Here is a 16,099-nt window from a genome sequence, read left to right on the forward strand (position 1 = left end):
TCTGGCCCCTGGAACGCATCTAGAGTTTAGGCATTATCAGCGGCTTTTTTTTGCTCTTCAGCTCCTCTCCTAAATGTGCTTTTAATGTTTACTTGTTTCTTTCAGCCTCTTTTAAAAAGCCTGCAAAAGGCTATGTGTGCATGGACACATAGGGTAATATAGAGGTGCTTTTACAGGCATTGTGATCATATTCCCCCTTAACCACTTCCAGGAGGAGTCTATGATCTACCAGAACAGCCAGATGCTTCTCCACCATGGTACTCCTCCTAGTATGTATGATGCATGCATGTTTTTAGCTTCCAAGTGCATAAATTTACATTTATCAACATTAAACCTCATTTGCTACATATTTTCTCAATTAAATAGTGCATTAAGGTCTGCTTGTAAGTTGCAGGCATTCTCTATGAACGCTATTTTACTACATAACTTGGTGACATCTGCAAAAACTGAATGGTACTCTTCAATTTTAAAAAAGAAAGACCCCAACACTGAACCAATGGTGACCCCGTCTATGCTCCAGGGGGCCCATGCAGCCTCCCTGTCAGATTAAGTTTTACAGACCATAGACAGGAGTGAGGGCCTCATTTACAAGAACCGATTCCCTTTCCCTCTTGCAGCAGCTGAAAGCCTACTTTTCCTCCTCTGCCTCCATCCAGCATTCAGCTGCTGTAGGAGGAAAGGGGATCGGTTTCAATAAATGCAGACCCCCCCCTGTCCAGGTTCCCCTTCCTTTTGTTGTCTAGGCCCCCCTGTGTGCCCCCCCCCCCCAGCAGCTCTGCCGGATTCCCCTCCTCTCCTGCTGGCTGCTGCGGGGAATGTTTCAGGATGGAGAGTGGGGGAAAGAGCTGGTAAATATTTCAATATGTGGCAAGGAGGCCCCACTCTGAGCTACCAGGTGAAACCAGGTAAAAGCAGTGGGCTTGTATGTGAATCTGGAAGTCAGAAGGCCTGCCCACCCTGGACAGGGCCCAGACCTGGCCCTCTGAGTTTCCTCAAGCGGTGTGTGTTCCTCAAGTGGAAGTGGTGGGTGATAGTGGGCAGACCCCAGATCAACTTTTGCATTGGGGTCCACAAGATTCAAGCTATGTCTCTGGGGTACACCAATAATAACCTTGGACCATTCAGCATCTGAATCATTAACCGCTACTCTCTGAATACGGTCTTTTAACCAGTTTTCTATCCATTTACAAACTGAATTTTCCAAACCTTACACATTAGCGATATCTGGGGAACTGTGTCAAATGCTTTGGCAAAATCCAAGTATATTAAGTCCACAGCCAATCATTTGTCTAAGATTTTGTTACTTCCTCATAAAAAGAAAACAGATTTGTTTGACAACTGTCTTTCGTGAATACATGCTATCAAAATATTTTTTTTTCTAGCAAAAAATCTTCTATGTGGCCTTTTATTAAATTCATGAGACTCTTCCCATTTATAGAATTTAAACTAACTGGTCTGTAGTTACGTGGTAAAGACTTTGCCTTTTAATTAAAGGCACCACATTGTCTTTACTGTACTATGCAAGTAATGAAAGAGTCCCTAAAAATGAGAAACAATGACTTTGAAATAACAGAGCTTGCTTTTTTTTAGGACACATGGGTGTATGCCATCTGCTCCAGATGCTTTATTCACCTTTATTCTGTCTAAATGTTTCTGGACCATAACACTTTTAAGCCATAGTGGTTGATTTGAGGCTATGTCAATACTATTCCCATTAAGGATTTGAGCTCCCCCATTTTCCTTTGTATACACAGAACAGAAGAAGGTATTTCATACATTTGCCTTCTCTTTGTCCCTAGTCACTAACTCTAAATTATCTTGTAAAGGGCCTACATGCTCAGACATGACCTTTTTATGGTTAACACTGTTAAAATGTTTGAAGAATTTTGGGGGGTTATCCTAATCTCTTTTGCAACTTGTCATTCATTTGGAAATTCCTTTTTTTATGTATTCACAAATGTGACTTTTAGGGAAAAAAAAATACCTTTTAAATTACCAGTAAATAACATTTCCCTGCCAGCTTGATTTCTCTTTCTAAATAAATGACAAAAGAACTCCCCTTTCCAAAATACATACCAGCCCCTTAAGGGTCTGGTGTGTATTTTGGGGCATTTGGGGGGATTGTCCCCATGCCATTTTTTTATAGAAATAAAAAGAAGGGAGGAAAATTTAAATGACCAGCAATTTTTTTTCTCGTCTAAAATGTCAGTTTTGCTGTAGTACACCCTACATCAGGAATGCCATAAAATAGTGGAGGGAGAGTCTTTTATGGATTTTAAGGGGGAACAACACAAACACATCAAGCCCACATCTGAGCATGCAGCCTGGCTGTACAGAAAATGGGAGGGTGGCCCCCTCTCCTGAACCATACCCAGGCCCCCTAAACAGGGGCAGGGTACTTTGTCAGGGGGTCAGCAACTTTGGCCCAATGATTATGAGGACAAGAGCCACATCGGTGGTTGCCGTGTTATGTGGAGGAGGCTTATCGGACTCTGGAAGTCCTCATCAAAATGAAGGGGCCCCCAGATACAGCATCCTCCCTGTGAGAATTATTTTTGGGCAATTAGTATCCCTACTCATTCACACACACAAAAAAAAACAGCAAATAAACACACCATACACTTTAAGGCTAGGTTCACACTGGAGAACGCAGTGACTCACAGCAGGAGTTTGGTGGGTCTCCATTCACCGTTTCAGGTCCGATTTCAGCTCAAATTTTTGGCCGAATTTGGACCTGAAACGGACCAAAAGACGCACGGGGCTCCTGTGCAATTCACACCGGAGCCGCTCCGGAGATGTGTGAACTGGCTCCATGGAGAGCCGGTCACAATCTCCTGCTATGAGAAACCCCCATCCAATTCACAATAGTGTGAACCCAGCCTAAGCCCATTAATATTAATTAAAAAAAAAATTTCTCAGTCATGTCAATCACATCACTGGGCAAAGCAGATCCTCGTTATTTATGCTGAACGACACCCACTGACCCACTAAAAGGAAAAACACCCTGACCCACCAACACGTTTATTGCTATCACTAATAATTTCTGAATGACAAAGGCAGGTATGGTGGCTGATGACATTGACCAAATATATCCATGGCCACTAACCAAATATGACCATGCCCATATTTGGTCAGTGATGTCACCCACCATTCCTGCCCCTCTGTTTGCCTGGCTGACAACTGAAGGGGCTGGGTGAGGAGGCGTTAATTAACACCAGCTTCTCTCCCAGCCTGAGTGGGAAGCTTAATGATAAAACTTAAAACTTTATCATTAAAACCTAATGATAAAGTATTTCTACTGCTCTGTGGGTTGGATGGAACACACAGATCATACCCCCAACATTGATGGGACCCATGAGATGATTTAATTGTGAAACTCAAATTATTCCAATAAGATCAAAGTGAAGCTACCACTCACCTGGACTATCTAATAGGATGGAAAAAAATGTCCGATTAATTTTTAGCACAGTTAGGATTTTGGTAATAATTTCCAAACACTAATAACCTTGAAGAGTTATGAATAACGTAGCTTAAAAATAAGTATAATGGCCTCGGCTGTTGTTCTGCTAGGGGTAGAGACCAAGCATGAAGACTTTACAATTGTGCACTGAACAGTATGAGACTTTTGGGTTAAACATTTTTCAGAACCTTCAAGGATTGAAATACACACGTGTCTCAGAAACTAGGTAAGAATATTACACCTAGCAGCCGCATAGACTGATGTGTCCTATGTGAAAACACACAGGGTCTAAAATTGTAGTACACATTTGTCCTTCATTCTGCACTGTATTGCTACATATTATTTATATTCCAAATTAATTATGCCCTGACAAAATCATAACAGACCTGTAGTGTGATCTTCAAAAAGTTTATGAAAATTTGATTAGACAGCACAGTGGCTTAGTGGTTAGCACTTCTGCCTTGCAGCAATAAGATCCAGTTGGAACCCTAGTCAGCACTATCTGCATGGAGTTTGCATGTTTTCCGTGTGTTTGTGTGGGTTTCCTCCCACACCCCAATGACATGCTGGTAGGTTAATTAGCTTGAAAAAAACTCAAAAAAACTCCCAACGACTGGAGGATGCTCCTCGGATAAACTCTTTCTGGGAAATAAGGAATCAGATTGGCTCAAGTCTAAGACCCAATTAAAACTGCATCCCCATTCAAAAGTGTCTACAATGTTTTCCAAAACTGGAGCTAACCTTGCACAAAAACACATCATGACAAAACTAAATGATAAAAAGGGGAAAATCAAGGGTTTCAAAAACCCACTTCACTCACCCCCTAACCCCATAATATTATCCCTTACCCCCCATAACGTCTTGGACTCATCTCCTATCCCCATTATATTATCCTTTACCCTGATAATTTCCCAGGACACACTTCAGGAAAAGAAAGTTAGATAGTGGAAGGAGCAATACAGCATAGCACAGAGTATTTTAAGGTCTCGTGCACACAGGTTTGATTTTCTCCTCTAAACTCCCTTTACTCCTGGCAGTAAATAGCCACTTTAAAAAACCAAGCCCAAGTGCTGGTTCACACTGATGCGGTGCAGAAAACCCCATTTGGTTCGGACATGAATCGCACTGCACCACATGTGATTTTTGGGAGTGCTATTTGAGCCCATTCATTTTTTATGGCTCAAATCACACTGCACCCGCACAAAAAAGGAGCATGCAACTTTTTTTTGCCACACTGGAATCGGATCGCATGGATGTTCACACCCATGCATTCCGATTCAGCCAGTCGGATTCAGCCAATCACACTGCGTTTTGCGGCCCATTTTTGGGGTGTCCTTAACATTGACACCTACGCACAAATGGAATGCGATTGTGATGCGGTGTGGGAAATGCACAGGAATCGCTGCGAATCCTGCACCGCATCAGTGTGAACCAAGACTTAGGGCCGGTTCACACCAAAGAAATGTAGTTCGGATGCTTTTCTGCATGCGCGTTTTTGCTGTATTCTGTTGCGTGTTTCATATGTTTTTTCCCTCTTTTTTTCCAAAGTTTCCTAGGGCTTTTTTTTTGCTATAATACGTTTTTGACCTGTTTAGATGCATTCCAGTGCATTTTTGTTCCAGTGCAGTTCTGTGCAAACAAACTGCAGCATGTTCTACTTTTTTTTTTCTGCACGGGAACACATTGGAACTGACTGCACAGGTGTGAACTAGGCCATTGGAACCCATATAATCTACTGTTCTGGACGCAATGGACTGCATCTGGTGTGAACCGGTCATAACACCGCGTATTGAAATGTTTACATGTGTCAAGTGTTTGAGCGTTAACAGATTACATTAGCCAGAATATTCATTTATTCTGGCCTTTGGAATAAATGAACGCTCAAGTGCTAAATACGTCTAACTTATAAGTGTTTTTTGGATGCATTTAAATGCCTTCACATATGACAAACGTGTTTCTGCTGAAAAGCTCCTCTCCTAAATGCACTGATGATGGGTTTTTTTCAGCCTGTAAATGCTCCTCTTCTACTTGTAAATGCCCAAGTGTGCATTGACACATAGGCTAAGATAGAGGTGCTTTTACAGGTTAAAAAAAAATGCCAAACACCTGTAATAGAAGCGTTTTTAAAGAATTTTTTAAGCCTGGTATGCATGAAGTCTAAGAGAGGATACAGAGAAAGAGAGGCAGAGAAGGTGTGGATGAGGAAAAATAAATATATTAATTGGTTTGGAGGTATGATGTAGGGCTGTACATAAACAAGATGAACATCTCCAAACTGGGTTTGACTATACAGGCATCATCATGTAACTTGTGATGTTATTTTTTCTGCAATTGGGATGAGAAGGTAATGACGGTTTTGACAAAGCGCGTACTAAACGTGTGAAACGCGTCAACCTTTTTTCCCCCTGCCAATATGCCTTGTGCCTGTTTTGCCATGAGAAGGTAATGCAGCATACGTCCACTGTATGTCAGTAACCCCTCTTCCGTCCCGGTTCTGCAGGACGTGTGTGTGTAAATATGGGAGTGGGGTGTAAGGTGTTTGCGGACTGGAGGGTTGGGTTGTATAGCAGATATCTTAGGGTTATATATTGCATATGCAGGGTTATGCATTGTATATGGATAGAGCTGACCATGGTAATCTGAGCTCCAAATCTCTGACAGGAGCAATAATTCACGGTGGGGTCATTGAGAGCTCCTTTACAGTTGAAGCACTTGCTGTGCAGCCATCAGCAGTCCGTTCTTAGAGACTATCCTTGATACTAGGTGACACAGGTGGGGTGGGCTCAAATCTGCTTGTCAGCTTTTGTGCCAAACAGATATGAAGTGGATGTTTTAACACACATGAAAACACAGGAACACATGAGCACACAGAGGCAAATATGAGCATGCAGAGACACATGAACAAGCAGAGATACACATGAAAACATGAGCAAGCAGAGAAATATATAAACAAGCAGATACATGAAAACATGAGCAAGCACAAACACACATGAACACGATGGAGGCACACATGAGCATGCAGAGACACATCTAAACATGTAAAGACACACATGAACACGCATGAACAAGAACACGGATGGTTTTACACTGGCTACTGTTTATCTGGATGCAAAACAATTTGTGCTTAGCTCCTGAAAGCCATCTTGTCGCCCCCCCACGACCATGTGAAGGGCAACAACTCCGCTGCCAGTTAATTCCACATTTTTAGGTACTGCACCCTCCACACATTTTAGATCCGTCTCCTAGCCTTCGAGAAAGAAAATAATTGTAGAAAACATCTGGAGGGTTCGTCATGAATTTACCACAAAAATAGATAAAATCAGATCTCTGGCAGACCTAACACACCCCTGCGATGGTCCTGCACATAATATACCCGAGAAAGGATAGAACAACCCAAAGCTGTCATACCTGACACACATATGGACACAATGCTGCACTAAAAAATCCCACGCTGATCCCGACCTGGCTGTTATGCTGACTGTACAATTGTTATCTGCACCTATCCTGATTGTAAAATCACTCTCTGCACTAGTCCTGAATGTACAATTATTCTCTGTAATGACCGTGATCGTTCAATCAGCCTCTGCATCTTAGTTCTACGATCATTCTTTGCACCGATACTGGCACGAATATCATTCTCTGCACCGATTCTGATTGTACAGTCTTTCTCTGTATCAGTCCTGTTTGTTCAATCATTTCTCCACCTATCCTGATTGTACAATCATCATCTACACCTATTCTGATTGTACAATCATTCTCTGCATCTATCCTATTGTATAATCATCTACACCTATTCTGATTGTACAATCATTCTCTGCATCTATCCTATTGTATAATCATCATCTACACCTATTCGGATTGTACAATCATTCTCTGCATCTATCCTATTGTATAATCATCATCTACACCTATTCTGATTGTACAATCATTCTTTGCACCTATCCTATTGTACAATCATCATCTACATCTATTCTGATTGTACAATCATTCTTTGCACCTATCCTATTGTACAATCATCATCTACATCTATTCTGATTGTACAATCATTCTTTGCATCTATCCTATTGTACAATCATCATCTACATCTATTCTGATTGTACAATCATTCTCTGCACCTATCCTATTGTACAATCATCATCTACATCTATTCTGATTGTACAATCATTCTCTGCACCTATCCTATTGTACAATCATCATCTACATCTATTCTGATTGTACAATCATTCTCTGCACCTATCCTATTGTACAATCATCATCTACATCTATTCTGATTGTACAATCATTCTTTGCACCTATACTAATTGGAGATTCATTTTTTGCACCAGTCGTGATAATATTGTTCTCTGCAGTCTGCACCAATCCTGTTTGTTCAATCATTCTTTGACCTATCCTGATCAGTGTCGATTATACAATGTTTTGCACCAATCCCCACTGTACAAGCATTTTCTACATTGATCCCAACTTGGCAATCATTACCTGCACCAAACCAGATTGTACAGTTTAAATACTGCACCTGCCCTGAGCCAGTGAACTGTAGCCAATATAGTCACTAACAACAAATGATGGCACAACAAGAGTTAGAATAGCAGCCAGACACAGATAACACTGCTGACCAGGGAAAAAAGAGCCCACTGAGCCCACACATTATTATTAGTAGCTGGAACATTATAATGCAGTCAGCAGAGGACCCGAGAGAGCTGAGCAGCACAGCACACACATATACAGTATAGAACCCAACTCAGTGCTACAATCAATTCACCTTAAACCAGAGGTTTAAACTTTACCAGAAATGTTAACAATCAGCATTTTATGAACATGACAAAATACAAATGGGATAAGAGATTCTTGTACCACTATATGCAGATAAGTATACACACACCTGAATAATATCACTAAGCATATACTGTATATATGTACACATACCTTTGAATAATATTACTACGCATATGTATGTATACCCACCTCTGAATAATATTATTACTCATATTTGTAAACACCCCTGAATAATATTAATATGCATATGTATATTGTACACATCAGTGACTCATTAATGTAAGATGTATATGTACCTCTTACAAATATACACTATAGTAGACACTATATAGTAGACACTATATATTACACTATATATTACTATACTAAACTTTACCACACCATACTCTTATTACCATAACCTTATTATATATTACTATACAACATCACACTATGCGATATATTACTACACTACACTTTATTATATATTGCTATTCTATACCATACCATACTAATCCTTTTTATAACTTAGTAGACTATACTACACCATACCTTACTATACCAGATTATATTATGCTGTACTATATATTATTATACGATACCTTTTTTACATATTGCTATAGCATACCATACTTTATTATACTACACCATACTATCTACACTAGACAAAATCACTACAGTAAATCATATACTACATCATATCACACTATACCTTATTATATAGTACTATACCATACCATGCTAAACCTTATTATACCTGTATATTACTATACCATACTATATTATACCTTAATTTGTATCACTATATCATATCTTACTTTAGTATATACTGCATTACCATACTATACCATATTATATAGTACTCTACTATACCATATTATAATATATTACACTATATTTTATTATACTATATCTTATTATATATTATGATACCATGCTCTATATTACTATGCTATACAATAACTATATTATACTACACCATACTAGACATGCATTATTATAGTATAGTTTATACTACGCTATACCGCACTATACTTTATAATATATTACTATAGTATTTATTATTATACTATATTATACCTTATTATATGTTACTATACCATATTATACTATACATTACTATACAGTACTTTATTATATATTACTGTATATATAGTACTAGGATATGTTATATATTACTATGCTTCAACGTACTATACAGTGCTATAAGGTAGAATGATATAACATGCTTTACTTTATTGTACTATACATTACTGTGATATACTACATTGTATTTCTACAATATTATTATCAAACTATTAAATACTATACTGTACTACACCATATTGTGCTATACTGGTGTATATCACATTAATATATCATACTATATATGTTATTCCATACCATATTATACAGCACTGTACAACATTAAATCTTACATTATTATGCCATACCATATCGTAAAATATTGCACATTACTATAACATACCACATATTACTATGTTGTACCATACTACATATTACTATACCATACCATAATATACATTAACATATATTACTATTCTGTACGATACAATACTGCACACTATTTTACCATATTATATTGTCGAATACTATACAAAACCATACATTACTTTGCTGAACTATGCTACAAATTACCATACCTCACTACATTCTACAATAATATTTTATATATATATATATATATATATATATATATATATATATATATATATATATATATATAATTATCATATAGTACAACACCATTATTAATTATTATACCATATCATACTACACATTACCATGTCATACTTTAAAACAGTATACATTAGTTTACCATTCTATTCATTACCATTCCATATAGTACAACACCATACATCATACTACTAAACTTTGCCATACTACACATTATTATAACACATTATACAATGCTAGACATTACTATACCATACTATATTACTTCTCTATATGTCAGAAGTAGAGTAAAGCTGTGATATGTAAGAAAGTGGTGGCTACGGGGAAGTCGGCACCCCCTTCTTATACCAAGACACGAATTGTCCAATTTACAGTTTTCATTAATCTTCACAAATGCTTTTATGGAAATGTACAAAGGTTTACTTTTATAAAGCCATTGATTTCAATTCAGCTGAATTTTTCTGTGTGTGTGTGTGGCTGGTGAAGCGCTCGTCTAAAGGATGTCCAAAGTGCCACCTGAACAAACAGATTGCAGAGTGTCTAGAGGATGACCATAAATTATAAAGGCTCATTCATTGTTAATATTAACACACCGCTCTAAGAAATAGATAAATTCAGTTTAATGCTGAAATTTGCTGGCACTGCCTACACAGAGTTACAGAAAATAACAAAACAACACTGTCAGAGATCTGCACAGGTCTGCCGTATGAGGGACATAAGTAAAACTTGCTGGAAATGATTGTCAGCTCAGCTGCTGCACTGAAACCAGGGGGAAATGGTGGGGTGGTGACACAAAATCACACAACATAAACAAGCTGCAACATCAGAGATGGACAGAGAACTTCACACAGAGCAGTAGCCTTAATAGACTCATTATCCATACATCTTCATAAATGCAGCTTCATCAACTCTCCTCTGGGAGGCGCCGCACTCTATCTGCATTGAAGCCTAACATTAATAATCATAAAACTTCACCTTTTTATCTTGTCCTTGGCTGCAGAATCACTTACCTTCCCTTATTACTTACCATATACTGTTATAAAAGGTAAGACAATGAATGACCAATAGCTCCCTGGCATTCTGTGTGGGGTATAAAATATGGATGGCATGTTCCTGGACATATCAAAAGTCACAGAAAATGACCTCTGACAAGGATTACTGTCAGCTGATGTCACCCTGCATACCCTGTATCAGTAGTCAGGGCAAACCGCAAGCCAGTTAAAAGCTAGTTAATATATTGTCTCTGCTAGAGCCCCCTGACTCCTGGTGGCTTTGTCAACTGGCCACTTTACCTGGTTGGTAAAAAATATCTCAGGCTGCACACAGCTGGAAAGACAGGTACCCAGATGGAAGACCAGAGGGACCTGGATGGAAGGACAGGTGGCTCTGGATAGGAGGACAGGTGGCTCTGGATGGAAGGACAAGGAGTTATGAATGAAAAGACAAGGCACATGGATGGAAGCACAGGGAGTCTTCAATTTAAGGACAGGGGAACCTAGATAGAATCACAGGGGACCTAGATAGAAGGAGTGGGGGGCCTAGATAGAAGGAGAGGGGGTCCAGAATGGAAGGAGAGTAGGACCTGGATAGAAGATATAGAGGAACCTGGATAGAAGAAAATAGGGACCTGGGTGGAGGGACTGACCAGAAAGGAGGGACAAAAGGATTTAGATGAGGGGACAGGAAAACCTGGATGAAAGGAGAGAGGGACCTGAACAGAAAGATGGAGGGACCTAAATGGAAAGCGAGAGGGACCCGGATAGAAAGGCAGAGGGATAGGACTAGAAGGACAGGGAAACCAAGATGAAAGGACCTATGTAGAAGTGCAAAGAAGCATAGAGGGACCTGGATAGAAGGACAGAGGGACCTGGGTGGAAGGACAGAAGGACCTGGATGGAAGAACATAAGGAACTTGCTGGAAGGACCGAGGTAACTGGATTTAAGGACAGAGGGAACTGGATGGAAGGACAGAGGGAACTGGATGGAAGGACAGAAGGATTTGATTGGAAGGATAGAGGGAACTGGATGGAAGGACAGGGAGTTCTAGATGAAAGAACAAGGAGTACTGGATGGAAAGACAGGGGGTCTTATATGGAAGGACAAGGTTCTGTGCAGACAGACAGACCAGAATATACAGAGCTCTGATTTGTAAATGGAGGGTACAAAGTCAGGTACACTGATTGGAGTCCAGTCATAAATTATATAGACACAATTTGGAGCATGCTGTCACCTCAGGTAATCCCTCCGACACAAGATCAGATTGGCCTTGGTGTATAAGGTGGATCCGACCTCCCCGAGACGACAGTCGCAACATGCGCACTTCAGACAATCTTCATGCCAATACTTGTCCAGGGCCTTAAGCAGGTAGCGGTCCTTGATCTTACGGTTGCAGCCAGCACAACCTTTCGGTTTGGTGTCTGGCTGAACTGAAAGCATTTGTATACCTGCAAGGAGAAGACATGCATATTACTCATGTGCAGTGACCACACAACATGTTATAAATCAAATTATGGGGATATTGTGCATCATCAGATCCAGAGGTGCAAGGGCTCTGTGGGTATGATGAACTACCCATGAAGTCCAGACCTACAGAACGGGACCCTTGAGAGGGGCTGGCAAACACATGGGACACAAATACTGGGAAATTCTTTAGAAAATCAGCGGTGAGATTCTGAGGGGAGAATAAAATGCTGCCTCTAACCTTTCCGCTCAGACTGACTTGACAGCTTAAGAAGAGAAATCATAATTAAAGCGAGAAGTAAATAAGAGGCTTTGCCGCTGCTCACAAGCTGGGAGAAGCATCTCATTTAATTGCCCAGATTGTATTGTGCGCGGCGTGCACGCTTGATTGCACACATTATCCTCTTGTTCTGCGTCACTCATCCACACACTGCCAGATAGTTAACACAACAAACTATTGCGGTACACAAAGTGTCTTTCGTCCCTGCCACACACTGGCTGTCCTGGAGCACCTACCTGGCCAGAGGGGTGAGAGGTGAGCGCGCGCAGGCTTTTTGGGTCCCAAAGGGAAAGAATTTGTCTGGGGTGGCCATTCATGTGTCCAGGGACATCAAACAAAAGCTGAGCCCCCTCTTTCCCTCATGCTGGCCTAAAACCTTCACTCCCTGGTTCTCAGCGTCCCTGCAGGCTGCACTCCAGTATGGAACAACAATGCAAATCCCACTGCCCGGATCGCACAGCTCTGCCTCCCCCAGCCACCCCCCCCCCTTTTTTTTTTTTTTTGAGCAATGAAGCTGGGAACCAATTTGATTCCCCTTTCTCCAATGCAGCTGCAAGGCTCACAGATACTGACATTTTTCCACTCTTATCAGTTTAATTACAGTTACCATAGCAGCAAAGTGCTGGTGCTTGGCAAAGGCCAACAAGAGATTTGCAAGACTGACTTCAATTTTGACGCAGCTCAAATACAAAAATACACACACAGACACACAATTCACAGGAGCACAAAGAGCCGCTTGCCACCATTCAGCCTTCCCCGTGCCCGCACCACAATGTTACCGGGACCGGAATGAAGCGACGAGCCCCTGAGCAGTGTGACCCATGGAGCTGACGCTTCAACCGCAGCCAAGCACAATACACATCGCTCTGCTTCTACCTACCAAAACTTTTCTCCCTTTTGTGCATGAGTCGGTGAGAGCAGACCCTCATTGGGCAGCAGCTGGGGGTCCCTTCTTGGCTCCGGGAGCAGCTGGACGAGGCTATTGTTCCCCTGACACAATGTCACACACAGGCCGACACAGTGTGCAGATGAGGCAGCCACTGACAAAGCCACATGCTCTCTAACTCCGGAGTAAATCCTCTAATCCTGCTCTCCGCTGGGCTCCTCTAACAAATGATGAGTCTGTCACATGCAGCTCGTTCAGCACTGGGGGAGGGGACAGCTCCCAGGCACAGCCTAACTGGAGGACACAGGCACAGCAAATGCCAACTTGTCCGGGGTTGGGGGGGGGGGTGGACGACTTTGGGGACACAGCGACCCCCCCCCCCCCCACAGAAGGTGCCCCCCAACCCTCCGACAGCTGGGTGCACTCTCCATATTATGAGCCTCTCCGGGCTGCAGCCCCACACTGGAAGGGGTCAGCACAGCACCAGGAAGGTTCTGACAAAAACCAGCTCGTTATTAGTACTCTAACGCCAACATAACAGGAGGATGGAAGAAGCGCTCGTGCATTTCAAACCTCCGAGGCTCCTCACTCATAGCAGATGTGTTCACCAAAAAAAAAAAAAAAAAAAAAACCCTGAAAAACAGCATTTGTAAGGTGCAGCAGGACACAGAGCGCAGCCACAGGTGCCTGTCACTCCCCACAACTTACCTATAACAACCAGAGGAGCAGAGCAGACACACACACTCTCATCAGCAGCAGCAGCCAGACATCACACAGCAGAGAAAAGGTCACCCAGATATTACTGAGCTCAGCTCCAAAATTGTCAGAGAGCTGAGAGCAGGTAGGTACTTCCTCCCCATCTCCTCCCTCCACCCCCCCTCCACACCTACCTCTATATACAGCTGCCCCTCTGAAAACACATTCAGATCTCTGGCTCCTTTCCCAAAAGCACAGCAAGCAGAAGAAAATGATGTATGGACCACAGCTCCCCTCCGTGTGCCAGTCCTACACCCCGTTACTGCACCCTATCAGTGCATCTCATCTCTACACCCCTTCACTGCACCCACTCCCTACACCCTGTCACTGCACCCCCATCACTGCACCCTATCCCTACACCCTTTTATTGAACCCCATACCTACACCGCCTCACAGCACCCTATTACTATGCCTGTTCAGTGCACACTATCACTGCACCCCGATTCTACACTACCTCACAGCATCTTATTCCTTTACCTCCTCACTGCACCCCTCATCCATTGACTGTCACTACACCTATGCCTACACTCTGTTCTTGTACTCCATCCCTACATGCTAACAATGCACCCCATACATACATACTGTTACTGTACCCTGTCACTTCACCCTATCACTGCACCCAATCCCTACACCACATCACTGCACCCTGTCACACCCTTCCCACATCCATCACTATATCTCTGTACCCCATTACTGCAGAAATTCCTGCACTAGTCCCCACCACCACACCTATAACTGTACCCGTTCACTATACCTGCCAATAAAGCCCACCACCTCTTTCATCACTATACCTGTCAGTCTACCTATCACTACAGCTTCACTTCATTCCCATCACTACATTCCATCATTACACCAGTCATTCTACATATCACTATACCCTTCACTTCATCCACATCACAGCACCCCATCACTACAGCCTTCACTTCATCCCATCACTATACCCCATAATCGCATGGTATCATTACACCCCTTCCCTATATTGTATCACTATATGCCCATCACTACACCTCATCTCTATATGATATCATTTCAGCTCCACCACTTCTCTACATTTTATCACTAAATCCCCACCACTACACCCCATCACTGCATGGAATCACTTCATCTCCGTCACTACACCCCATCACTGCATAGTATCACTTCATCCTTATTACTACATTTATTTATTTATTTTTACAACCAAAGTGTTCCTTTAGTGAAAAATTTGGCATAGGTACTTTTATTTATTTACTTCATCACTACATGGGGTCACTTCCTCCCCATCACTATACCCCATAATTGCATGAGATTATTTCATCCCTAATCACTGCACCCTATCATTACATCCTATAACTACATCACAATCGCTGTACCCCATGATTACATTCTATTGCGACATTAAATCAGTTCATCCATACACCCCAGTATATTGTATCATTTTATCCCCATCACTGCACTTGTCGATCTACCCATCACAGCACCCCATTACTAAATCCCTTGACTAAAACCCATCACCTCATTACTACATCCCAGCATTGCAGCTTTTGCTATATATTACCTGTCTATACTGCTTTTACTTCAACCCCGATCACTTCATCCCAATCACTGCACCCCATCAGTACATTGTATTACTCCACCCCCGATTGCTGCACCCTATCTCTACATCTATTCACTTCATCCCTGATCACTAAACACCATCTTAACAGCCTTCACTGCAACCTATTAATGCACCCCATTACTACATCATATCACTTCATCACCATCACTACATTCCATCACTAGATTGTGTCACTAAGCCCCATCACTGCACTGTATAATTTCATCCCCAATTACCACACCCCATCAACTA

General features: G+C 41.6%; 1 protein-coding gene across 7 annotated transcripts in view; it reads right to left on the reverse strand.

Annotated features, from left to right (window-relative positions):
- The window catches only part of LMO3 (LIM domain only 3), a 71,139-nt gene that overhangs the window by 50,204 nt on the left and 4,836 nt on the right, over positions 1-16,099 (reverse strand). For 2 of the 7 annotated variants that reach the window (XM_073621366.1, XM_073621365.1), the window contains exon 2: positions 12,120-12,333. In XM_073621366.1, the coding sequence (XP_073477467.1) occupies positions 12,120-12,325 (206 nt within the window). In that variant the 5' untranslated portion in view covers positions 12,326-12,333. Of the gene's footprint in view, positions 1-12,119; positions 12,334-12,590; positions 12,714-12,865; positions 13,088-13,509; positions 13,834-14,223; positions 14,366-14,405; positions 14,559-16,099 lie in introns of those variants that run through there. The other 5 variants (XM_073621367.1, XM_073621363.1, XM_073621362.1 and 2 more) reach the window with 5 other exon arrangements.

Source organism: Aquarana catesbeiana, linkage group LG03, assembly GCF_042186555.1.
Source record: "Aquarana catesbeiana isolate 2022-GZ linkage group LG03, ASM4218655v1, whole genome shotgun sequence".
NCBI lineage: Eukaryota > Metazoa > Chordata > Amphibia > Anura > Ranidae > Aquarana > Aquarana catesbeiana.